This window comes from Lactuca saligna, chromosome 4, assembly GCF_052625555.1.
Source record: "Lactuca saligna cultivar CGN05327 chromosome 4, ASM5262555v1, whole genome shotgun sequence".
In the NCBI taxonomy this organism is placed as follows: Eukaryota; Viridiplantae; Streptophyta; class Magnoliopsida; order Asterales; family Asteraceae; genus Lactuca; species Lactuca saligna.
Genome location: NC_136420.1, coordinates 218,109,799 through 218,137,406, shown reverse-complemented (window position 1 = coordinate 218,137,406; position 27,608 = coordinate 218,109,799). Strand labels below are relative to the sequence as shown.

General features: G+C 37.1%; 1 protein-coding gene across 1 annotated transcript; it reads left to right on the top strand.

Moving 5' to 3' along the window:
* Positions 1-2,609: 2,609 nt before the first annotated feature.
* LOC145040482 (uncharacterized) lies at positions 2,610-5,240 on the top strand. Its single transcript, XM_078988400.1, has one exon. It carries the CDS (start codon positions 2,610-2,612, stop codon positions 5,238-5,240), a length of 2,631 nt encoding a protein of 876 aa, XP_078844526.1.
* Positions 5,241-27,608: the final 22,368 nt, after the last annotated feature.

Genomic DNA, 27,608 nt, shown 5'->3' with positions numbered 1-27,608 from the left:
GAACATTTTGATATCAACCAAACTAAGCAACGTAGAGTTCCAATCGAGGATGCCGGAAGCATTTAACATCATAAATATGCCTAGAAGAATTTTTAATTCTGTGTGAGACATTTGGTGGGGTTTTTTTTTTTTTAAGTTTTGACAACTTTTATGAGTGCGTTGCTTTTATAGTTGATCTACATTAATGTTAGACATATTGTGGCGAATTTTTTCATGTGTGGTTTATTTTTCTTGTGTTGAATTATGAATTGATAAATAATAATTTTTGGATATCTATGGATATTTTCATGTGTTGTTTATTTTGCTATTGTGTTTTTGGATTACAAGTTTTTAGTGTAGTTGGTTATTTAATAAGGGTTGTGTTGCTTTCTGAAACACACACATACATGACTACAAATCACATGGTCTACATTACAAAATGTTAGATTCTTGATGATATAATATGTGTTTATCCTTAACATTTCCATTATAGTGTTCAATGAGGACCGTAGATAAGGGAAACGAAAACTGTGATGATTCCCAAAACCCGATAGATATAGAAAAAGGTATGTCGTTTACATAAGTATATATTTGCATTTATAATATATGACTATTTATCCAAATAATATATTTGTAGAAAATCGAAAAAGATACAATAGAAACTATTATGCACGAAAAAAGGAAAAAAAACAAAATGAGAAGGATAGCTAACGATGAAGGATGTAGTCAGCCTACAACACTCACAAGTTGCACTACAATGGAGACACACGAAACAAATATCAACGAAGATTCCTCTGTAAGTGTTATAAGTGCTGCTCAGAGGACGAGTACTTATAATAAAGAATATTATCAACGAAGAAAGGAACGAACTATGATGACAAAAAGAAGAGTATACGCCTTTCAGGAGGATCCATATGATTTTGTTTACAAAAATATCCGTATGAAACATCGTATATTAAAGGCTCAAAAGCCTTGTGTTTATTGTGGAGCAAAGCGATTACAATATGAATTCCCTACCTTTTGTTGCATGAGTGGGAAGACAAAACTGGCATACTCCCCTATTCCCACATAATTGCACCAACTCTTCACAAGCCAAGAGCAGCTAGAAGAAAGCTTCAGGTACAATATAAGGGCGTATAACTCAAACTTTTCTTTCGCATCACTGGGTGTAAAGGTGGATGAAGAATTGGCAAGTATGACATCTGGAGTTTACACTTTTTGTGCGCACGGAACACTCTATCATAATATCGATCAATTAATTTCAAGGGATGCAAAAATCGAGGTATTTACAGTTGTATTTTTATGACGGTGAAGCTGAAATATCACAAAGATCCTCCTGGAAGAATGTTGATAGAAGAATCATTCAAAAACTAACACATATTCTAGCTTCGAATCCGTACGTTAGAACATTTAAACGTCTTTCTGATCTAGGACCGCTTGATAATTATAGAGTGACTCTAAATGCATCGGTGGAACTTGACCAAAGGGTGTACAATAATCCGACCACATCTGAGGTGTGAATATTAACATTTATCTTTATTCATTTTAAAATTAAATGTGTCATATTTATTATTATACATATCATATTAATCACCCTATTGAACTACACCTTTGCATAGGTTGCTGGTATTTGGGTTGAAGGAAATGACAACATCACTGCATATAAAAGAAGTATTATTGTCTACGGGAGGTCTAACTATAGTACTGAAATTCAACCTCACTTTGGTTGTTATGATCCTTTGTCGTATCCTTTATTCTTTCCCAATGGTGAGTCTCGATGGCATCCTAAAATACCAAGATATGGGGTCACCATGGATGAAATTCATAGTGACAATGAAGACAATGATGACGGTTTAGAAGGTACGCCTTTAACATTCCTTTACATATTTAAAACATGTAACAAATATTGCCTTAAATATATGGATATTAAATTTATATTTTTCACATAAATTATGATATCACAGAATCTACTTCAAAAAAAGGCAGAAATACTGTAAGTATGCGGGAGTACTATTGTTACAAGTTCCAGATACGGTCGAATGATAATGTGATTTTGATGGGAGGGAGATTGTTCCAGCAATTTGCAGTAGATACATATATAAAGATTGAGACTACACGTTTGGTTTTTGTTGAAAAGAACCAAACCAAAATTCGAGCTGATTTATACCAGGGCGTTGTTGATTGCTTCAATGCCGGTGAGGCTCAACCAAGTAGGGTTGGACAGAGAGTTGTGTTACCTGCAAGTTTCATTGGAGGTCCACGTGACATGCGACGGAGATTTCTGGATGCCATGGCTTTAGTTCAAGATGACGGGAGGCCTGATATATTTCTTACAATGACGTGCAACCCAAAATGGAAAGAAATCGATGATGAGTTATTGCCTGGACAGTCAGCTTAAGATCGACCGGACCTTGTTGTAAGAGTTTTTCATGCTAAGTTAGAGGATCTCAAGGTACAGTTATTCCAGAGACATATAATCGGTGTGGTGGGGTCGTATGTGTATGTGATAGAGTTTCAAAAGCATGGATTGCCACATGCACATTTCCTCTTAATAATGACAAGTGGATAATCCAGATGATTATGACAAACTTGTGTGTGCGGAAATTCCCGACCCAATAAGGTTTCCTGAAATGCATGATCTTGTCAAAAGTCACATGATGCACGGTCCTTGTGATAGCTTACGAGAAAAAAGTCCATGTATGCAGGGTGTGCCAAAAATATGTCGTTTCAGATATCCTAGGCAATTCAATGAAAAGACATCACAAGGAGAGGACTCATATCCATTATATAGAAGAAGAAATAATGGAATTGAGGTGACTGTAAGAAATACATCATTAGATAACAGATGGGTGGCTCCATACAACCCAAAGTTGTTAATGATGTTCAATTGTCATATCAACGTTGAGGTTTGTTCGAGTATAAAGTCTGTGAAGTACCTCTTCAAATATGTTTATAAGGGCCATGACAAACAAGTTATCCATGTTGATAAAGACCAAGAAAATGTTGTTATTAATGAGATACGAAAGTTTCAAGACGCACGTTATGTGTCCCCTCCTGAGGCATTATGGCGAGTTTTTAGCTTTCCTCTTTCAAAAATCCACCCTTGTGTGATGGCCTTGCAAATACATCTCCCGAATCAACAGTTGGTTAGGTTCAAAGACGGTGACAGAATGGAAGACATTGTTGATAGGGAGAAAGAAAAAAATTCAATGTTGACGGCATTTTTCAAGAAGAATAAAGAAGATTCCAAAGCGAGAAAATACTTGTATAAGGATTTTCCCAAACATTTTACATGGAATCGGGGCAACCAATGTTGGAGGACCAGGGAACATAAATCTATGGTTGGTCGACTTGTTTATGCTAATCCAGTGGAAGGAGAGAGATACTACCTACGTCTGCTTCTATGTCATATCACTGGGCCTACCTGCTTTGAAGATTTATATACATCCAATGGTGTATTACACCCTACATTTCGAAAAGGAGCTCTTGAAAGAGGTTTAATAGAGACCGATGATAATTTATCACAATGTCTTGTAGAGGCTTCCTTATTTCAATTTCCCAGCGCACTTAGAAGGTTATTTGCGACGATGCTGATTTTTTGTGAACCAGGAAATGTTCGCAAGTTATGGGACGACCACTATGATGCTCTTTCTAAAGATTATAGGAAACAATATGGATGTGCCGAACGAGTGCAAAATATGGTCCTCATCGACATTAGAGTCTTCTTAGAATCTATGAGTAAAAAGATTAGTGATTACGACCTTCCAAATGTTAGTGCACACATCGATTTACAATCAAGAGGCTATCGTGAGGTGCAAGAAGAATACTCTATAAATGTGGCATATGAAGACTTACATGCACGGGACTCTCTCAATCCAGACCAAAAGTTTGCATATGATAAGATAATGAGGCATGTGGATCAAAATATTCCAGGTGTCTTCTTCATAGATGGTCCCGGTGGAACTGGAAAGACATTTTTGTACAAAGCTTTGTTGGCCAATATTCGTGCCCGTGGTCTTATTGCACTTGCAACTGCCACGTCAGGTGTTGCGGCTAACAACATGCCAGGAGGGAGAACAGCTCATTCACGATTTGGAATTCCCCTCAATCTTGATAATAACTCGATGTGCAAGATCACTAAACAAAGTGGGAAGGCTCAGATACTTCGCGAGGCAAAGGTAATCATATGGGATGAAGCAGCAATGGCTAGGAGGCAGGCAGTAGAAGCAGTTGATCAGACAATGCAAGACATCACAGATGAGATGCTCCCTTTCGGTGGAAAGATAATGGTTATGGGAGGTGACTTTAGACAAGTGCTGCCGGTCGTGAGACGTGGCTCTCGAGCACAAATTGTCGACTCTAGCTTACGAATGTCACCTCTATGGGCTTCAGTTAAAAGGCTTCGATTAAATATCAACATGAGAGCGGTAAATGATCCATGGTTTTCGGATTTTTTACTACGAGTCGGTGATGGAAAGGAGGAAACATTGGACAAGTCCTATATTCGTATACCTGATAACATGTCCATTCCATACACTGATAAAACTAAATCAGTGGACGCTCTGATTGATGCAATATTTCCTTCTTTGCAATCCAACGGCGCCGATTCAAAATTTATCATTTCGAGGGCGATATTGTCTACGAAAAATGAAAGTGTTGATGAGATTAATAATAAGTTGATCGAACGATTTTCTGGTGAGCAAAAAATTTACTACAGTTTTGATGAAGCGGAAGATGACAAAAATAACTTATATCCGATGGAATATTTGAACTCGCTAAATGTTAGTGGTGTACCCCCTCATTATCTTCGGTTAAAAACTGGGTGCCCTGTAATACTTTTGCGAAATATCGATCCTTCAAATGGGTTATGTAATGGCACCAGATTGATATGTCGAGCTTTCCAACAAAATGTCATTGATGCAGAGATAGCTGTTGGCCAACATGCTGGAAAAAGAGTGTTTTTACCAAGAATTCCTCTATGTCCGTCTGACGATGAGATGTTCCCATTCAAACTTAAGAGAAAGCAGTTTCCAATTCAGCTTAGTTTCTCTATGACAATCAATAAATCTCAGGGACAAACAATTCCAAATATAGGTGTTTATCTACCAGAATCAGTATTCTCACATGGCCAGCTTTATGTGGCGTTGTCCAGAGGAATATCACGTGTCAATACCAAGGTATTAGTAAAGCCGGAAAAAACGTTTGATAATGATGGAATCTACACATCAAACGTTGTGTACAAAGAAGTGTTACGTGATTAACAAGGTACAATCAACAACTTATTATTTGACAGTTTCTTCAAATATGTATCTTAGATGCTTATTTGATGTTTCATGCAGGGTTAGCAGATGAAGCAACATGATTGCAGATAGGTGTAGTTTATATATTGGACATGTTATAAATGTACAAAACTACATGGTTGCAGATTGTTGTTATTTATATATTGTAAAATCAAGAATGAAGTATTAGATGAATTACTTGAGATGTAGACTCAACTTTTGTCGTATTGTATGACTATGCACCTAGCAATAAACTATATGTTGAAATGAACTATTCGACGCAAAATAGTCTACCAAATGGCTGCAATGAATATGTCACGTCTAAAGGAAACTAATCATCACATTAAAACTATCTTCCGAAAGAAACTTTTTCTCGCCCGACGCTTAGCGCGGGTAAACGGCTAGTATATATATATATATATATATATATATATATATATATATATATATATATATATATATATATATATATATATATATATATATATATATCTATATATATATATATATATATATATATATATATATATATGTATGTATATGAAATAAATACATATTTATACTTAGTAATATGTTCAAATACATATAATTATATATTTTATAAAATATAAATCTTATAAATAGATACTTTTATATTTATATGTATACAATTCATTTTTGTACGAAATATATATATATATATATATATATATATATATATATATATATATATATATATATATATATATATATATATATATATATACTAAAAACAAATAATATATTTTTAATATATAAATATGTTTTTAAATGTGTATATAAGCTTCTAAAAGTATATAAATACTAAATAGATGTAAATATATTTTTAAATACTAAATACATTTAAATATACTTTTAAATCTAAAATATTTTTATACATTTAAAAATGTAATAATAATAATAATAATAATAATAATAATAATAATAATAATAATAATAATAATAATAATAATAATAATAATAATAATAATAATAATAATAATAATAATAATAACAATAAAAGTGAGGGTAAATCTGAACATTTTTTAAAACTTAAGGATAAATCCGAACATTTTTTAGAACTCAAGGGTTTTACTGGCATTAGATAATTGATAGGTTATATAAATGAACAAATTAATCAAAAGATTCGATTTTATTAGACCTAAAACACATGCAAAGGTAAAATCGATATTTTTTTGAAAAGTGAAGGGTTTTTATGTTGTTTTCCGCTAAATAATATATCCAAATTAAGAAATGCTTCCGTTGGAATGGGCTCAAGTTATCACGTTTTTATTAATAACTTGAACTCATAGATGATCAATAAGATCTTACCACAACTCGACTGATGTTTCGGCGCATTAATTATTCTTAGGCCGGAGGGAGTAGTGTCGCCGAAATCGCACTCCCTTCACTGTCACATGTGCGCCACATCATTTTTTACCACATAAGTATGGTTTCTTGCCACACCCAAGGAGTGATGCACAATTTTTGTTTTTTGTTTTTTTTATAGATAATTTAATCAAAGACAACTTCATTTTAAAAAAACATTACATTCTATTACTTGGGTTTATTTTATTATTTTTTAATGGATAAAATCTTTATTTAAAAAAAAAGATTATATTTTATTAATTAAAAATAAAAATGTCATACATTGCTTAACTTAAAAAACCTAAAAATTTAGAAAAGCAAATTAGAAGCATAAAACCTACAACTTAAAAAATAATAAAAAAAAAAAAAAAAAAAAAACACACACACACCAAACGATTAACAACTTGAAAAAAAAAACTAGAAGTTAGCCACAATTTGTGTAACGTTTTTTCAGTTTCTCCTACATCGCGAAAATAACTTGAAGCTCGTCCCCGGTCATATTCGTCGTGTCCAACGATAGTACTTTCATGTCACTGTTACTTTGTTTCTGAATCTCTCTTTCAGAAGCAATTTACAAAATCCTATCCATTCTATCTTTTATACCTTTCATGTCAGCCCCTATTTCTTTCAACTCGTCTGAATCAGACGCTTTGCATTTGCCTTTAATTTTTTACTTTGTCTCTTCCCATTGGTCTGGAAGGTGGTGAAATTGGAACAAGTTCATCTTCGTTCAGATCAAATTGAACACGAGCATCAGATGTAGTGTGGTTGGATACAGATGTTCTGCTGCGTTTTGAACCACTGTCGATATGTCTGTCTGATGTTTTGCGGTTTTTCCATTTCTTGTTATCTTTCACAAAACTCCAAACTTCAAGAAATTTGAAAGTCTTCGGGTTTTCTTTTTGATACACTTCAACGCTTTCCTCAAAATCACATCATCACTTTCTCCACTTTTCCATTGACGTTTTTGTGACATCCCCAAAATCACGGTCAGAAAAGATCGGTTTTGTTTATACTTTATTTCAAAATCAGAGTAACCTTTTAATAAAAGAGTTGTGGAATTTGTCCCAAAACAATAATATGATAAAGATATATCAAAAAAATTTCCTTAGAAATGTATTTCATTAAAAGACTCAGGATGTCATGTTCGTAATCCCTCATCCAAAACATCACATCTATGCTCATGCGTCACTACCTGTAATATAAGAAACTGAGTGGGTCAGGCTTGGGAGCCTGGTGAGCACATAGGGTTTTCAACCCACAATAAATAGGTTTATTAATTTCATCAATCAACAATAACCCGATAACCCGTTCCCGTTATCCTCACTTTACGTCCCTAAACACCTATCATAAGGGACCTAGCCAAAGGATCATCATCGGGATGGACACTACTGCTAAGGGAGTTCCTCAGCAATAAATGTCCTAAAGGCAACCATGTGGGGGATGGAGTACAATGGTGGACACATCGTTCACAAACACCTACAGGTTGCGAGCCTGCCAGCGTTCCACTGGACTGACTAGAAGAGTCTGTGGTCGTCATCTATACTCCGCTAAATAACTGGATCAACAACACAACATCGAGGCCTCTCATCATTTTATCACACATCGTCTTATTACATCTACCCATGTTTTACCCCAACATTTTTGTAGATATAAAATACATATACAGCTTAAATCATTTAAAACTTGTATAAAAACATTCATCCAACATAGATAGCAAGTATACAGATAATATGCACACATAGCACGTAATATATAAAATACTTCATATCTATGTGTAAGATGAAAGTAACTATTCACTCACCTGAGTAGGTGGTGACTCGTCGCTTGGACAACACTTTGTTACTCATAACACAATTTTCCTTCGGCAAAACCTAATATCATTACCACTAGGGTTTAGTCTAATATTCACCAAGACTAGTTAATAGTCTAACTATTATTACTATTATATAAGCGTTAAACAATACTTATATAACCCATAATCATAGCCCAAGTACTTATTATAAGGTCCTAATAACATTACTATATTAAAACATAAGCTAAACTAAAGATAGGTTAGGCCTAGCTCACTTACAGTGGGTTTTTCTCAAAACCGGGCTTCGTTGGAGCAGCGTTTCCAAGCCGAAAGACTCTTTTCTCGGGACTCCGGGAGCCTTGGGGCTTCCTTCGGGTGCTAGGGGGTTTACCTAGACTTTAGGGGGGCTAAGGGGAGCTAGAGAGAGAGTTTAGAGAAAGAAAGTGGAAGAGGAAAGGTGTGAGAATGAATGGAACCCGACACATCTATTTATAGTGTGTAATCCTGATGGACTCGCCGAGTAGGAGGACCTACTTGCCGAGTTGGGGCATGTGGTGGCCTTCTGGTGGTGCCATGTGTCCAATTCTAGTGGTTCCACATCACCCAATATCGCGTATCAGCCTCCAGACTTAGAAAAATCATAAATATTGCATACGAGCTCTATTTTTGACGTTCTTTATATCCACGCGTAGATAAAAATAAGATGTACAACTTTCATTTAGACTCGGCTAAATCTCGACCGATCTTAAATTTAACAGTAGGAGGAGATTAAACTGCTAAATGACCCCAAAGAATTCGTAACTCCTTCACACGAACTCCGTTTTTGTTTGTCTTTTTACTGTTGAGTTGCTATTAATGAGATCTTCAACTCTCATTTAGGTCGCGTAAGCCAAAAACCACTCGAACTAAAATTCGAGTTTCGGGCTGTACACTGCTAAGCCGAAACTTTGAAAAATCATAACTTCCTCATACGAAGTCAGATTTTTGCGTTCTTTTTATGGATTTTCTTGGTTAACATACTCTACGACTTTGTTTAGATTACTAAGGCTAAACAGTCTTCTATCATAAATTCACTTTTTACGCTTCCCGGTGTCGTGCCGGTTCTGTCTCGAAACTTCGACGGGTCATAACTTCTTCGTTATAAATCTGATTCCGGCGTTCTTTATATCCCCAGAATCCTTGTTTCGATCACTAAGACTTTATGTAAAGATATCGGGCTTATCTCACATTTTAATTTTGATGCTTATTTTCATTCCTTATTAACTATATCTTTTTAATTAAGTAATAAGCACATCAATACACATAATTCACATAGTATTCAAATATTTCATCTTTATTATTTCAAAAGAGTTAAAATAGTTGACTTAGACTATTACATCATCTAAAATGCTTAGCCATGAAACCCGGGCGTTGCAATTCTCTCGCCCTTAGGATGATTCTGTCCCGGAATCATGCTTCAGCAAACAGATGCGGGTAGCGACTCATCATGTCACTCTTTGTTTTCCAAGTGAGATTCGGCCCATTTGAATGTTTCCATCGGACTAACACTAAGTCAACCATCTTGCGTCGTAACTTCTTAGTCTTACGGTCAAAAATTGCCTCGGGCTCTTTGATTAGCCTTTTATTCTCATCCATTCTTAACTCTGAGATAAGGATTATGTCAGGAACTTCTCCCATGAATTTCCTCAAATAACACACATGGAAGGTGTTATGAATACCATCTAGTTCTTCGGGCAATTCGAGCTTGTAAGATTGGTTCCCAATCTTCTGAAGAACTTTGAAGGGTCCAATAAACCTTCGACTCAACTTTCCTCGCTTTCCGAATCTTATAAGTCCCTTCCACGGTGAGACTTTAAGCAAAACAGAATCCCCAACTTCAAAAGTCATTGGTCATCTTTTCTTGTCAGCATAGCTCTTCTGACGATCCTGAGCTGCTAACATCCTTTCCCTGATCACTTTCAACTTCTCAGCAATCTTATGGACTATCTCGAGGCCCAAAAACTGCTTCTCTCTGGCTTCAAGCCAACAAGACAGTGTACAACACTTCTATCTGTACAAAGCATGATAAGGTGCCATCTTGATGCTCGAGTGGAAACTATTGGTGTAGGAAAATTCTACCAGAGGTAAGTGCTCATCCCAGTTCCCTTGGAACTCAAGGGTATAAGCTCTCAACATATCTTCCAATATTTGAATCGTTCTTTCGCTCTGGCCATCGGTCTGCGGATGGTAAGCTGTACTCAAACATAACTTTGTACCCAACTCGTCTTGTAGACTCCTCCAAAACCGTAACGTGAAACGACTATCACGATCAGATATAATTGTTAGAGGAACATCGTGAAGTCTTACAATCTCCTTCACGTAAGCATTTACGAGCTTATCCATAGACCACCTCTCGTTGGCTGCTATGAAGTGTGCACTATTGGTGAAACGATCCATGACCACCCAAATCATGTCGTGACCGCTCTTAGTTTTGGGCAGTTTAGTCACAAAATCCATGGTGATTTCTTCCCATTTACCCATGGGTACATGTAAAGGTTCTAAACTCCCATATGGTTTCTGATGTTGTGCCTTAACCCTTGCACAAGTTACACACTCGGCACATACTTTGCAACGTCGAGCTCTATCGTCGGCCACCAGTAGTAGGGTTTTAGGTCCCTATACATTTTAGTGCTACCGGGATGAATTGAGTACATGGTCTTTTGTGCTTCTTCCATCAAAAGATCTCTTATTGCTCCTATCTTAGGTACCCAAATTCTTTCTTGGAATACCTTCAACCCTTGGTTGTTTGTGCCAAACACTAACGTGTTGCCCAAACATTCTTCCTTTCGGTCATTCTTCTCAGAAGCTTCCTCCTAAGCTTTCTTGATGCTCTCCACAATTGTCGAGACAATTTCAATTCTCAACGCTCTTGGCCTCTTCCTTTCAAGGTTGACTTTTCGACTAAGATCATCAGCAACAACATTGGCTTTACCAGGGTGGTAAAGTATCTCGCAATCATAGTCTTTAAGCAATTCCAGCCAACGTCGTTGCCTCATGTTCAATTCCTTCTGATTAAAGAGATACTGGAGACTCTTATGATCAGCGAAGAGTTTACACTTGGTGCCATAGAGGTAATGCCTCCATATCTTTAGAGCAAATACTACCGCTGCCAAATCCAAGTCATAAGTGTGGTAGTTCTTTTCATGCTCCTTCAATTGTCGAGATGCGTATGCTATCACTTTTTCCCTCTGGGTTAGAATACAACCCAACCCGACTCCAGATGCGTCACTATAGACTGGGAAGTCTTCAACTCCATCGGGTAGAGAAAGAATCAGTGCTTCGCATAACTTCTTCTTCAGCTTCTCAAATGCTTCCTCGTGCTTCTCACTCCATGTATACGTAGCTCCTTTATGGTTCAAAGCTATCAATGGAGCAGCTATAGAAGAAAAGCCTTGGATAAACCTTCGATAGTATCCAGCTAATCCTAGAAAGCTTCGAATCTCCGTGGGACTTTTTCGTCGTTCCCACTTCATTACAGCTTCGATTTTTGTTGGGTCAACCATTATCCCTTCTTGGTTAACCACGTGGCCCAAGAACTGGACTTCTCGTATCCAAAAGTCGCATTTGGAGAACTTAGCGTAAAGCTTCTCCTTCTTTAATACTTCCAACACTTCCTGTAGATGCTTGTCGTGCTCCTCCTAGCTTTTCGAGTAGATCAGAAGGTCGTCGATGAACACTATCACGGATTTATCGAGGAATGGTTTACAAACCCTGTTCATCAAATCCATGAACGCTGCTGGAGCATTGGTTAGTCCAAATGACATGACCAAGAACTCGTAGTGTCCATATCTCGTTCGAAATGCAGTCTTCTCAATATCATGCTCTCTTACCTTCAGCTGATGATATCCTGACCTAAGATCGATCTTTGAGAAGTAGCTCGAACCTTGCAGCTGATCAAATAGGTCATCAATCCTCGGAAATGGATACTTGTTATTCACCGTTGCCTTATTCAGCTCTCGGTAGTGTATGCACATCCTCATGCTTCCATCCTTCTTCTTCATGAATAAAACTGGAGCTCCGTAGGGTGATGAACTAGGTCGAATGAAACTGTTGTCCAACAGCTCCTAAAGTTGCGTCATAAGCTCCTTCATCTCCGTCGGTGCTAATCGGTAAGGTGCTTTTGCTATCAGCGTTGTACCTGGTAATAAGTCTATCCGAAACTCTACTTGCCTATCAGGTGGTAACTCGGGAAGATCTTCGGGAAAGACTTCCGGATAATCACACTCAACCGGTATATTCTGCACCTCTTTCTTTTCCTTCTTAGCATCGATTACGAATGACAAGTATGATGCACATCCTCTAGACAAACATTTTCTGGCTTTCATCAGGGAGATGATTCCATAATTCACTCTACGTTTTTCCCCATACACCATAAATGATTCCTTTCCGGGTGGGTTTACCCTTACTATCTTCTTTCGGCATTGAATCTCAGCATCATTGGCGCTAAGCCAATCCATACCCAAAACAATGTCGAAACCGTTTAGCTCTATGGGTAATATCTCCTCGTGGAATTTGTTTTCGTTTAGGTCGATGACGATGTTCCTAATACGATCACTAACAAGTACGAATTTGCCACTGTCAACTTCTACAATCAGGGCGTTATCAAGTTTTTCTACAGGTAATGCTAATTTCCGACCAAATTTATGCAACACAAAGGAGTAGTTGGCTCCAGAATGAAATAGTATATTTGTAGGCAAACCATTTATAAGAAAGGTACCTGAAGCGACGTATGCTACCTCCTTCGCAGCCTCGAGCGTCATCTGGAAGGCTCTTGCCTTCGGCTTCGGTGCTATGTTGGGTCTTCCTGCCTCCTTCTTCTTCAGGCAATCCTTTGAAATGTGCCCCTCCTCATTGCACTCATAACTGACCTTCTTAGTGAACGTGCATGCGTTGGCATAGTGCCCAGGCTTTCCGCATTTGAAACATGTGACCCCTCCGTCACATTTCACAGAGTACTTCTTCTTGCACTTGTCACACCACTTCGCTTCTGATACTCCTCCTCTCGAACCAGATTTCGAGAATTTACTCTTCTTTCCAGACCTTGAGGATCCATCAAACTTCCTTTTCTCTCCCCGCCTCCGCTCTCTCCAGACCCTTCTCTCGTATTTGGGTCTCCACATTTTTAGCAGCCCAGATGGAGGCTTTCAAAGTGGTATTTTGCTTGACCATTAGACCAAAGTACTCTGGTAATCCGAGGGCAAATTTGTTAACCTTGGAGAGTTCAGTTGGGACGAGGTGAGGAATAAGCTTCATTTTCTCAGTAAAGCTTGCAGTGTATTCAGTAACGCTCATTCTTCCCTTCTTCAGATTCTGGAATTCGTTGTTGATCTCCAGAAGATCTTGCTCAGAGCAGTATTTCATCTTTAACTGCACCATAAAATCCTCCCACGACATCTTTCTTGCTTCACCTTTGGGCATTGAATCAGTTAGTAGCTTCCACCAGCTTAGTACTCCAGATTTTAACAGAGGAACCGCGAGAGCGGTCTTCTGCCTGTTGCTACACTCGCAACTCTCAAACATCGTCTCCATCTCAGAGATCCAGTTCATGACTTCCACCGGCGTAGAGCTTCCAGATAGACTCGGTGGTTTGGATCCCATGAAATCCTTGTATTTGCATCCACGTCGGTCATTTCCTCCATCCTGGTGGTTTTGCCTAACTATTGGTGGGTTCGCTTGACCAACAGTCCCACTATAGTTTCTGTTGGGTTATGAGCATTCTAACACTCCTAAGTGTACATGCAACCCTAAATACCTTGGATCTATGTTTTTCTCTATTATACATGCAAATATGAACATCCAAGGTATTATCCTAATCTAGCATACAAAATAATGGATATAACAAGATAGAATACATACCTCTTTGATAGTGCTTGACTTCATGAAGCTTGAGTGCCTAGTGCCCCAAGTGTGACACCTCAAATGGTTCACATAACACCAAATACACTTGGAATAACTTGAGAGAATTCTACACTTCATAAAATCGGCTAGCCCTCTCTAGAATAATCTAGTGGCCGATTTTGGTCAAGAATAGGATGCTTATATAGTTATACAATTAGGGTAAACTCTAATTGTCATGACTTTCCATTTCCTTGGATCCATGGGTTCAAATACACCATGGAGCATCCATGGAGCATCATATGGGTTTTGGCCCAACTAGATAATCCATGGAGCATTAGCCCACTATATAAGTATGGATGATTTACACAATCAACCCATATATTTAATTAGTCTTCTTTTGATCACTTAATTAATTCTAGATTAATTCTTGATCAATACTAATTAAATAATCTCATTATTCTTATTATTAATATACTAGAACTTATAATATATTAATAACCGTAAGTGTCTTATTTCTCTCATTATAGTCTATCCAAGTGCATGATGCCATGCAACCCAAAAGGACCATGCCGGGTTGGGTCAAGTCTTACCAATTATAGTTATGGACTTAGACATTAATCCAACAGTCTCCCACTTGGATAAGTCTAAAACTATTATTGTGTATGACTTCAGGAACCAACTAGCAATTGTAGCTCTCAAAAGCTTCTGTCGAACTCTGACCTTGTAGATGAACTCTGATCTTGTCAATGACTTGTCCATTAGATAAGGGATCATATATTCCTCCATTCTAGATATCATATGGACTGAGACATGGATTATAATCATTCTCTCTATCCATTAGTTGTTTCCCGATTTCCGATTTATGACGACTGACTAATTGAACAAATCAAATCAGTCCTGGCCCGGCCGAGCACTTCCATTTGTCATCATCAAATCATCGAGGGGCCCACAGATATCGCTTTTATCCTGAAGGAAAAAAGGAATGGATAAACTTCGACTCATATGGCTTGTTCTACTACTTGTTGAATCATACACAAAGACACGTTTTATAACATCGAGTTACCAATGCGTTTCGTGTAATCAATGTACTATCAACTCATAGTAACAACTCATATCTCTAGGTTTGAAGAATATAAGATATTATCGTCTCATGATCACTCGTGATAAAATCCGTCAAGTGATTCCAATGAGCGTGGGTTGAATCCAATACTCAGAACTTATGAGCACTCATGAGTGTTGTAGCCCTTTGTCCAACAACTTAGACCTCTACAAGCCAACCCATGACAGTCTTAATTCATATCTACTTCCAACATATGACCGACTGTGGATGGTTTGAATAACTTAGTCATTCTGGAAGAATAACCTAGTTTATTCGGGAAGTCAAAACATGCAAAGTGAAACACAATAATAATTGAATCCAATATGGTCTCAGAACTTATGAATATAAATAAAACACTTTTTATTTATCACCATATGATTACACATTATTTATTGTATATTGTTTCAGCTATCAACATTATTCTTGAATTTAAAACAATAGTTGTCCCATGCTCCAAGCATGCACACTATGTTTTCTAAACACTAGTCATGCCATACACCAAGTATGCATAATATGTTTGTCTATGATCTTTATTTTCTGAACTAGATCAAATGAACATAACTTCAATGATTCTCTTTTCACACTCCCAAATCCTTACTGCAAATGCAAGAATTCCAAATTTATGTCATTTACTGAAATCTGTTAGATTCTAAACTTATATGCATCGATCCTCTTGTAATGATTATGCATAAAGTCAGAAAGACTTAACAACAAACATTACAGAGCATTCCAAAGGAGATCAAGTCCTTGGAACCATCCTTCTTGCATTAAGTTTCCTTAATCTTACACATATTGAAAATTCTAACTTTGAAACATTTCCAGATTCCATTTCGACTATCACTTCTGAACAAGAGTTGCCTCCTTACAGATTATGTCAATATGGTCCTTCCATAATTATCACTATACTTCCAACTGTCCTTGAGCAACCAATCTTTGGTAAACCTTAGATTTTCCTCGACAATTGTTTAATCCTTTTAGTCATATCCAGTTCTAAACCTTTTCCCTTCTTAATGCCCCAGGCATTTGGAAATTTTTAGAAAGGATGAATATAGCACATGTAATCGATCCTGTATCCGAAGCATATGGGACACGATTCGTGATGTCTCACATAAAGACTAAACTAGTCTTTTGCTATAACATTTCCATTTCAATTTGCCAAGTTCTCATAATTCAGATTATGAAAAGGGATGCCGTAATCATAATCGAATTTAAGAACGCAAATAATGGACCCATATACAGAATTTCCTTATGTTGAGCCATTCCAACATGAAATTCATATATATCCTTGACTAAATGATTAAAACCTCACGATCTAAGCTTATAGATTTGAGATGAAGTATAATTTCCTCTCCCTTAATAATAGCAAAACAACTCTTTCCCAGTTGAAACTTTTGTTTTCTATAATTAACATTGCTAGCTTGCAATACTTATCGTAATTATCATGCTCCCACTAACATGATGATTATTAGCATAACACTTATGCTCCCACTAGCTTTGACATGTACTCAGAAAGCTCGACTTCTAGAAATCAATACTTTATTGACTTTCTGACCAAAGTTCAGATTTCTGATACTAGATTGTTTTGATAAGACTTTATCAAAAAACATACACCTTCCTTAGATAGCTTATGGGTGTGTCAAAACAATTTTAAGAACTATGAGAAGGGATGCCGTAATCATAGTCTTGATAGTTTTGACCTTTGCCATTTCTCACAAGTCCAAGTTAGTGTGCCGGTAAACCACACACGCTCCACTAACGACTTTGAGAATGCAAATATCCTAATTGCTATCTAGCTAAAATCTACTTAGTGGAAGTGTTTCCTCACCATCATTTTCATGAATCAGAGAGAAACCTTATGACACTTAGATTTATTGGTGTATGAGTTCCTACCCATATGAATTTGTCAAAACCATAATCACAAGACAAGGATAATGACAAATCCAAAACCATATGGATTGAACTCAATCTTAATTTCTTGCCACCTGGCAGCTCAAGGGCCTACCATTGCTTCCAAGTTGTTGTGCAATACATTGAGAACTCTAAGAACTCATATGCGAAGCCAACTATAACTAGAATGGGCACAGAATATGTCAACACGATAGGTTATAAACCTCAAGTCGTGCGCTAGTGAAGAACTTCAGGTTTCATTCTTGATTAGTTCTTGAGAATTTCAAGACCTTTAAGACTCCCACTGTCCTCTTGACCTATAAGACTTCCTTGTCAAACATCCAAGAGATAGTGTGGATTCTAATCAAGACAAACACTTCACACAATTGGCCTTAGTTGGTCTTTGTTTTATCCAAAACATCACAACTTACCAATTTCAAATGTACAAGAGTAGAAAACTTTTACTCTTACATTTGATAAGTGTTTTAAACCTTCTTTAAGACATGTCACTCAAATTACAATCTTGGAGTACGACTCTAAGACTTGTATTGGAACGAAGTATGACTCATCTTCTTGATTTAACCATTTCAACAATTCAAGATCCCTTCTTCTTAGTCATAAGAATGCACTAAGACTTCCTTAGAGAACTAATTTTGATATGGTTTCTTAATCATTAAGATGATCACAAAACTGATACTAAAGTACTCTCCCATCTTTTCAGATTTGAGAAACTTTTATCCTTCTGCCTAATTTGATTCTTCTTATCCGCTCTGCTATGCATTGAAACCTTTTCCAATGTCTCAGAGTTACACTTAAGCTTGTAAGTATAATCATATTTACTGAGCTTTAGTAAACTATGACGAATAGTCTTATCAATCTTTTGTGTTGGACTTGTCCAGTGCACAAGAATGTGTACTCGATCCCTTAGTCCATTACTTGACTCACACATCCATGTGAACAAGTAATTAGTCTTAATTTTCCAATACTTGAAAGTTCTCATTCATCATGCTATACAACTTGCATGATTCCAAGTCCCGGTCCAATTGAGACTTGGGTGATGAGAATCTTTCCTTATTTGGTAAATTTAGACATTACCACAAATGAAAGAATCAATTTCATATTTCCACTCTTGCTATTAATGGAATCATATAAGCAACAATTTTTCCTCAAATGCCATTGTAAGGATATATTTTTTTTTTAAATAAATAAAGTAAAAAATTTTCTTTTATTTTAAAAACTATGCGGAAAAACTTATCCTTACAATCCATATAAAACTTGTTGTTATCTATTCCTTAGCAATATCTCATAACTCCTAAGAAGTAGCTCAAGAATCCGATTTTCAAACTACGCGATAGAAATCCATCTATGCGATCAGATTCAGCATATTCTTTCTTTAAGTTCCTTTACTTTTCTTTGATTCTTAAAACATCACCATGTGACCCAGTCGCATCATGTATAAGGAATCTCAGAATAGAAACTTAACAGAGTTAGAGTAGTGGATTTTACCTGAAGTAGAGTCAACCTTATTGACTTTAACATCCTTAGGTAAATTTGGCAGCTTCGCAAATAATGACCCTTTCTTTGGCAATATAAACATATGGACCCTTTGATAATGGTACACGGGACTATCACAAACTTCGTTTTTCTCTTTACCATTTGTTCAACCGAGTTGACTATGGCCGATCCCTTTCCATTGGGAAGAGAATGCTTTTTTTCTGTATTTCCAGTGTCACCATTGTCAACGTCCATAAAGTTTCAGGAAGTTGATCTTAACAATAGATAAGATCATTAAGGGTCTTGTCATAGTCTATTTCATAGGTGTTCCAAAAGAACTCACTATGTGACTTAGAAAGTAGTTGAGCCACTAACTTTCTCAAGACTTTGACACCCAACTCTCCCGGCTTGTCAATATGTGACTACATCTCCAAGATGTGATCACACCTAGACCTTGCCTTGCCATTATGTGACAACTGTCAATTCAGGTCATTCTTGGACTCATGCATATTTATAATAACCATTCATGCACAACATGCCATGACCTAGTAGTATAAATTAGGTCAAAAATCTTGCATAAACTAGGATCCAACTAAGGTCTAGGACTAATATACTTGATACTTACAATTCTAGTAAGTTGCTTAGCTACAATAGGAAATGCCAATACTATAATTAGAATAAGCTTCAAACTTTGTTATAATTGAAATAGGGTATAAAACTCTAAAAATAAATTAAAACACTCTAATTATACTTCAACATGTTGTTGAATACCAAACAATGTTCCAAAAACCCTAAAGAGCCAAAAATCCAAAGTTATAAAATATAAAGCTTAAAAACTTTATAAAATTTGGCTATAAACTTCCTAGTATCAAATTATATTAATCAAATTATGGATTATACCAATGAACTAGAAATATAAATTACAAGTATTAATCATAAATTATTTGTTGAAAACAAGATTTTTAAATAAATCAAATTGCTTAATAAACATTTTATAAAAATGAATGTTTTTATATAAAATATGGGAGGGAAGTTTATAAAGTTTAAAATTTAGGAGAGAGGAGGCCAAAAGGCATGCAAAAACCGGCCATCACCTCTCCCCATGCCCTCTCTCTTCCCCAAAACACAATCATCAAGCCTAAACCCTTACTCCACCTCTTCCACTTCACTCTCTCACTTCACTCTCTTCTTCCTTCTCTCTAAACTCACGAAAATCCTCTCAATCCTCTGCAAAATTTCCAGATTTTGAATCCCTTGAAGTGTTCTTACTTCTCTCAAGATCAAAACCAAGGTAAACAACAACATCTTCTTCCATAGTTTCATGGTTAAACCTCTTTTTCTTCTTAGTCTTCTCTACTTTTCGGATTCTATGCCTTTCCATGGCTAGAAATCTTTATTCTCCCCTTGTGGTTTGTAGATTCTCACCATAACACAATGCATGTGTTAAAGATGGTGAAAATCCGGGATCAAACCCATGCAAGGAGTGGAAAAGAAGCACATATGATCATGTGACATCAAAACATAATATTTCATGTTCTTCTCCATTTCTTGTGTGTTCATGCATGAACGAAAGCATTAAACCATTTCTAGTACATCTTGGATGCTCATTCATTCCATGCATGTGTTAGAAATCGGGCCTTACCAAGGACATGCATGATGTTCTTATTGAAATACCCTAAAAATGCACACAAGCAAACATGCAATCTGCCAGATTATTTTGTTCGACTTTGAACAGTCATAAATCAGTCATTTTTTAACCAAATCATGATATTCTTTTTGTATTGGTTAGTTCCACGAGTTAACTTTCAAACCCAACTGGTCTTACTGTAAAATATTAAATATCCGATTTTTGGCAGATTTTACAAAAAGGTTGCGCATACAGCTCTTTTTCTGTGATCACTATTTTTATCTTGCTTAAACAATGGTCTTAAACCCAACCATAAATCTTAGGAAAAATACCTTAGAAACTTAACATATCTAGTGAGTTATGGTTGAAATTTCGTGGCTTAAAACCTCACTGAATGGGCTACAAAAATTCATGAACCTCAGCCACATCTACACTTCATGCATTATTGCATGCAACTTTTCTTAAATTGTTTGGAATCATTACCCTCATTTCTCTTCTGAATACATTCTTAACATTTTTACTTTTGAAAGCCCTTGCATGCATGAGATAATCTGGAAAATTTCAAGAGCTTTTGTTATTTATTTGATTTATTAGAATTATTGCTAAAACCAAGGGCATAAATCATATAAAATACTTCCAGAGGTCAATAAATCCTAAATAAATTCATGGATGATACTTATGGGGAATAATGACTCCTCACCAAATTTCAGCAATTTTTGTTACTGTTTCATATGATTTCTAATTTTCTTTTATTTAGGACATGATAAATTACAAAACCACTTTTTAGGATGTGAAAATTTTATCTAACAATTTTCGCATACCTTACTTGTGATGGGTGACTCAAGAAAATAATTTCAAGATTTTTCATCATGTCTAGCTATTTTTCCCAATTTTTGGTAATTATAATGGCTTAAAAATGGGAAAAATAGTTCTGATTATCCAAAATTCATGAAAATTTGCCAGGATATCATATTATATAGTAGGAGGTTACATAAAAATTTTGAATATTTTTCTCCACTGTAAACTATTTTTCCCTTATTTTCTAAAGTTAATTGCACTAAAATTTACTTAAATATACATAAATACCCAAAACCAGTTTATACATTATGAAAACCACTTTTGATATTTTTCCCAAGATATTTATACTGTAAATGATGTTACAAAAATTTATGGTAATTTATTTTAACTGTTTAATAATATTTCTTTAATTAATGACTATTTAAAGAAATAAAACAAGGAAAAATACAAATAACCACTGAAAAATATATTTTATATTTTTCCCAGCCTATTTATGTATAATAACAATTAAATAAAAAGTTTGGGTAATTTTGGAAACTGTTTACTATTTATTTCAATTTTTATTGAAATAAATGCTCAAAAATTATAAAATATAATTAAACAGCTTGGAAATCCATTTTTATAATTTTCCCAGCTTAGTGTTGTGTATTAACAGTTAAATAAAAAGTTTGAGAATTTTTATCCCTCGAATACTATTTTTCGTGAATTTATGTTGTTATTGAGACTTAAAATTTGGAAAATTAACCTTCCAAGGTTGTAATTAATCGCACGACTTGTAAAATTTCAATACATCAGAAAAAGTGTAACAAAATGATATAAATCCAATACTAAAACATAAATTGGCATTTCCCTATATGTAGAGTTTAGTATATTAGCATTAGATATCGACATGGAAACTCACTAGTGCGTGTGTTTGGTGTCGTAGGATCCCGGTAGTAAGACGTTGGTGCATCCCGAAGTACCGCTTGTGTCTACACAAAACATCGTGAGTATTCACGCACTCCCCTATTTTCGTTTTTTATGTTTTGGGGTGGAAAAGCATGTCCAGAAAAACTATTGTTTGCATGTTGTACTTAAATTGAATTGTATCAAACATGATTGCTATTGTATTGCTATGTTTCTTTATGTATGTCTATGCAACACGGAACATGAGAACTTATCGTACAAAGGCCCTTCCCTTATCTCTAACCATTAACTCTTTGAGCCAATGGTCGTTATGGATAGCGCTATTAGGAATTGACAACTCCTCACTCGCCCGAATCGCTGGAGTGCATGATACCATATTCATCTATGGAACGATAAGCATAGATCTCGATAGGGCTTCAGTCATAGGTTTGGTTGAGACTCATTGTTAGCTCATACACATACAAACGCGTTTCTCGTTATAGCAATAAACTTGTATTCATTAATAGCAATCAACTTGTTTATCATTGAAGCAATGTACTTGTATTTACGAAAAGCCTTATTGTACGCTCGATTTTATAAACTTGTGATACTCACCAACTATTTTCATAGTTGACGCTCGTTTTACATGCTTTTTCAGGAAATAATTAGTAAGTGGATGTAAAGATTCATCATCATAGAGCATGCTGCATCGTGTTGAAGCTATTATGAAGCTATATTTTGAACAATGTTATTTTGAAAAACTTGTATTTTGTTCTTTTGAAGCTATGGGTTGTAAACTTTTAAATACTGCTATGGTGATGTATCTTTATCTTTTGCAATGAAACCGTTATCGCTGTCATACCTTGCGTTTCCGCTTTAGCGGGGTGTGACAGAAGTGGTATCAGAGCTAAAGTTATAGAGAACATTGGTTTTTCTTTAAGAAAACACAACCTATAACTAAAACTTACAAAGAAATTCTTTTTACATCAAACATATTACTAGTATAATTAGGTCGGGAGTTGTATTATTGGACCTTGATTAAACATAGCCTGATCACCTATGTTTAATTAAGAAAAGATTTATACAAAGCTTGAGCTAATTATAATGGGAATATGTTCAACAAAAATATTTGAGATAACCTTATTTAAAAATTTCAAAAGGTTAATTTTGGTGTGTGTAAGCATTGCATATTATAGGCATGCATTGTCATTTATTTCATATCTCATTGAAACTATGTCACAGTCCACTATGTCAAGATCGTCATCTTCCCGCGCTACCGCCTCAGCCGATGAATCCGGCTACGTCACTGTTATCCCTCGACGTAATCCCCCCGCCTCGATAGAAGAAGACCCATCAGAGGATACGGAAGATACTGGGAACTCGGTGGAGATCAGCAATGACAACGCCCCGAGTCAACGACGCGAGGCATCACCGACATCGGTGTTGCCACAGCCACCGCTCTATGGACTTCGCATTCGGAGGACAGCGAGGAAGAGTGTCCCCATTCCAGGAAGGATACCCGCCAGCACAGCAGGACATGGCACGGCAGGACCTAGCGGGGTAGGACCCAGCGATGCAGGACCAAGAGCATCCTCACCTCAGCAAGTCATAGGGATACCTGTCCGACAGCCAGGTATGACCCCGGAGGAGTCCCGGAGATTGCAGTCGATAGCAGCAGGCCTACGTCACAGTCTCGCTGCGATAGCTGGGCATCGAGAAGTTTTGGATGAAGTCTTGGCAGGAATGGAAATCCTGTATCAGCATTCGATGGAGACTGCTGACACTGCTAGTGCTGCTAGACGAGAGGCAGGTCATGCGATGACAGCATATTATATGTTTGGTTGGCTATTATTGATTGTGATGTGATAAGGATGGGAGCATCGACAATGGAAAGCTCTAGTAGCAAGAGGAAGCCAGCAGATCAGGGAGAGAAGAAGTATGGAGGCAAGTCAGGGAGGAAGCAGAAAGTCTCAAGAAACTTTATGGTAAGAGCCCAGGAGCAAGAACCAGTGAAAACTCAAGGACAAGAAGTGCAGGAGCGAAAGCAGTACTCAGGGTCGCTTCCGAAGTGCAATAAGTGTAACTTCCATCACAAGGGAGCTTGCCCGGTGTGCCAAAACTGTAAGCAAACAGGCCATTACTCGAAGTATTGTAAGGTGAATAAGGAGGGAAAAAGGACATGTTACGAGTGCGGGAGTATTGATCATCTCCGTAGAGCATGTCCTAAACTGAACAATGGACCTGGTAACCATGGACAAGGCCAAGCCAGGCAAAACTTTCAAGGAAATCAAGTTAGACAACCAAGAGGTGTAGCCTTTGTGATTGGTGCAGAAGAAGCTCGTCAGAACCCTGAAGTGATAACAGGTACGTTCCTCCTGAACAACCATTTTGCATCAGTAATATTCGATGCGGGAGCAGATAGGAGTTTTGTTTCTTTAGCATTTAGACCGTTAATTGGCTTGAAATCGGTAAAGATGAGGAATGCTTATGCTATTGAACTTGCTGATGGGTATGAAATTAGGGCTAGTGATATAATTCCTGGTTGTACTCTGAATTTAGCTGATAAACTCTTTAGCATTGACCTAATTCCTATAGAGCTAGGTAGTTTTGATGTGATAGTAGGGATGGATTGGTTATCCAAAAATAGAGCAGACATTGGTTGTTATGAGAAAGTCATCAGAGTGCCTCTCCCTAATGGAGAAACCCTTATCATACACGGTGAGAAGCCAGGAAGAAGTTTAAACATAGTATCAAGCGTGAAGGTTCACAAGTACCTGAAGAAGAATTGTATTGCATTCATGGCCCACGTGCTAGAAAGAGAACTAGAAGCTAAGCAACTCAAGGAGATTCCAGTGGTTCAAAACTATCCCGAAGTATTTCCGGAGGAATTGCCCGGTCTACCCCCTTATAGACAGGTCGAATTTCGGATAGACTTAGTTCCCGGAGCGGCACCGGTAGCAAAAGCACCATATCGCCTTGCACCATCCGAGATGCAAGAACTATCCGGACAACTTCAAGAACTTCTAGACAAAGGGTTTATTCGACCAAGTTCTTCACCTTGGGGAGCCCCAGTGTTATTCGTCAAAAAGAAAGATGGTTCGTTCCGAATGTGCATTGATTACAGAGAATTGAACAAGTTGACAATCAAGAATCGATATCCCCTCCCTAGAATAGATGACTTGTTCGATCAGTTGCAGGGCGCTTCCTACTTCTCAAAAATCGACCTTCGGTCAGGGTATCATCAGCTAAGAATTCACGAAGAGGACATTCACAAGACAGCGTTTAGAACCCGTTATGGACATTATGAATTCTTAGTCATGCCTTTTGGACTAACGAACGCACCCGCTGTATTCATGGATTTGATGAATAGGGTCTGTAGACCATACCTAGACAGGTTTATAATTGTCTTTATCGATGACATACTTGTTTACTCGCGGACCAAAGAAGATCACAATAGACATCTAAAGCTAGTGTTGGAGCTGTTGAAGGAACAAAAATTGTATGCCAAGTTCACTAAGTGTGAATTTTGGATTCGGGAAGTACATTTTCTTGGTCATGTGATCGGTGAAAGAGGAATCCATGTAGATCCAGCTAAGATAGAGGCAATCAAGAAATGGGAGGCCCCCAAAACCCCGACAGAAATACGACAATTCCTAGGATTAGCTGGGTACTACAGACGCTTCATTGAGAATTTCTCTAGGATTGCTCAACCATTAACATCTTTGACCCAAAAGGATAGAAAATTTCTCTGGGAAGAGAAACACGAAGAGGCGTTTCAAATCCTGAAAAACAAGCTGTGCAATGCACCAATTCTGGCTTTACCAGAAGGATCAGAGAACTTTGTGGTGTATTGTGATGCGTCTCATCAAGGATTAGGATGTGTGCTAATGCAAAAAGATAGGGTCATTGCATATGCTTCCAGACAACTCAAACCGCACGAGAAGAATTATACCACCCATGATCTAGAACTAGGAGCAATAGTTTTCGCCCTTAAGATATGGAGGCATTATTTGTACGGAACCAAATGCACCATTTATACCGATCACAAAAGCCTTCAGCATATCCTGGATCAGAAAATGTTAAACATGCGGCAGAGAAGATGGGTAGAGTTGTTTAGTGATTATGATTGTGAGATACGATACCACCCAGGAAAGGCTAACGTAGTAGCCGACGCTCTTAGTAGGAAAGTAAGAGTGAAACCTTCCCGTGTGAGAGCTTTGGGAATGGTAATTCAGACAAGCTTGAAATCTCAAATCATTAATGCCCAGGAGAAAGCGTTATGCAAGGAAAATCTTCCAGGCGAAACTTTACATGGTTTGGAAGAAAGATTTGAAACCAAACCTGATGGAGTTCGTTATTTTAAAGACAGGGTCTGGATTCCAAGGGTTAACAACCTGAGAGACATGGTATTAGAAGAGTCTCATCGATCTAAATACTCCATCCACCCTGGAGCAGATAAGATGTACAAGGATCTTAAAGAGTACTATTGGTGGCCTGGAATGAAAAAGGATATTGCCTTGTACGTCGGGAAGTGTTTGACATGCTCAATAGTCAAAGCTGAACATCAGAAACCTTCCGGGTTGTTGCAACAACCTGAAATTCCCCAATGGAAATGGGAGCAAATATCTATGGATTTCGTTACCAAACTCCCTAGAACTGCTAGAGGTCACGACTCAATTTGGGTCATAGTGGATCGACTGACGAAATCCGCTCACTTTCTCCCTATTCGAGAAGATTACAAGATGGAAAAATTGGCCCAAATCTACATCGACAAAATTGTTTCTCTGCATGGTGTACCCCTATCTATCATTTCTGATAGAGATAGTCGTTTTACATCTCGATTTTGGTGGATGTTACAGAGGGCACTAGGAACCAAGATAGATTTGAGCACAGCTTACCACCCTCAGACAGATGGGCAAACAGAGAGAACAATACAAACATTGGAAGACATGCTACGAGCGTGTGTCATTGAGTTCAAAGGAAATTGGGATACTCATTTGCCCCTAATTGAGTTTTCCTACAATAACAGTTACCACACGAGTATCCAATGTGCTCCATATGAAGCATTGTATGGACGCAAGTGTCGTTCGCCCTTATGCTGGACAGAAATCGGTGACAGACAGTTGACTAGAGTCGAACTTATCCAGGAAACATCTGACAAGATTACTATCATCAAAGATAAGCTTAAAGCTGCTAGAGATCGTCAGAAAAGTTATGCGGATAATCGTCGAAAACCATTAGAATTCCAAGTAGGAGACAAGGTACTTTTAAAAGTGTCGCCTTGGAAAGGGCTTGTGCGTGTTGGTAAGAAAGGAAAACTAAGCCCGAGATATGTTGGACCCTTTGAAATCCTTGAAAGGATTGGTCCAGTAGCGTATAAACTCCAATTGCCCCAAGAGTTAAGCGCCATTCACGACACATTCCACGTCTCCAACCTTAAGAAATGTCTAGCCGACGAAACATTGATAGTACCCCTGGAGGAAATTAAGATCAATGATAAGCTGAGCTTCGTTGAGGAACCGA

Bases quoted from the DNA above. Each gene is read 5' to 3' on its own strand.
- LOC145040482 (XM_078988400.1), top strand. From the start codon at position 2,610: ATGCATGATCTTGTCAAAAGTCACATGATGCACGGTCCTTGTGATAGC.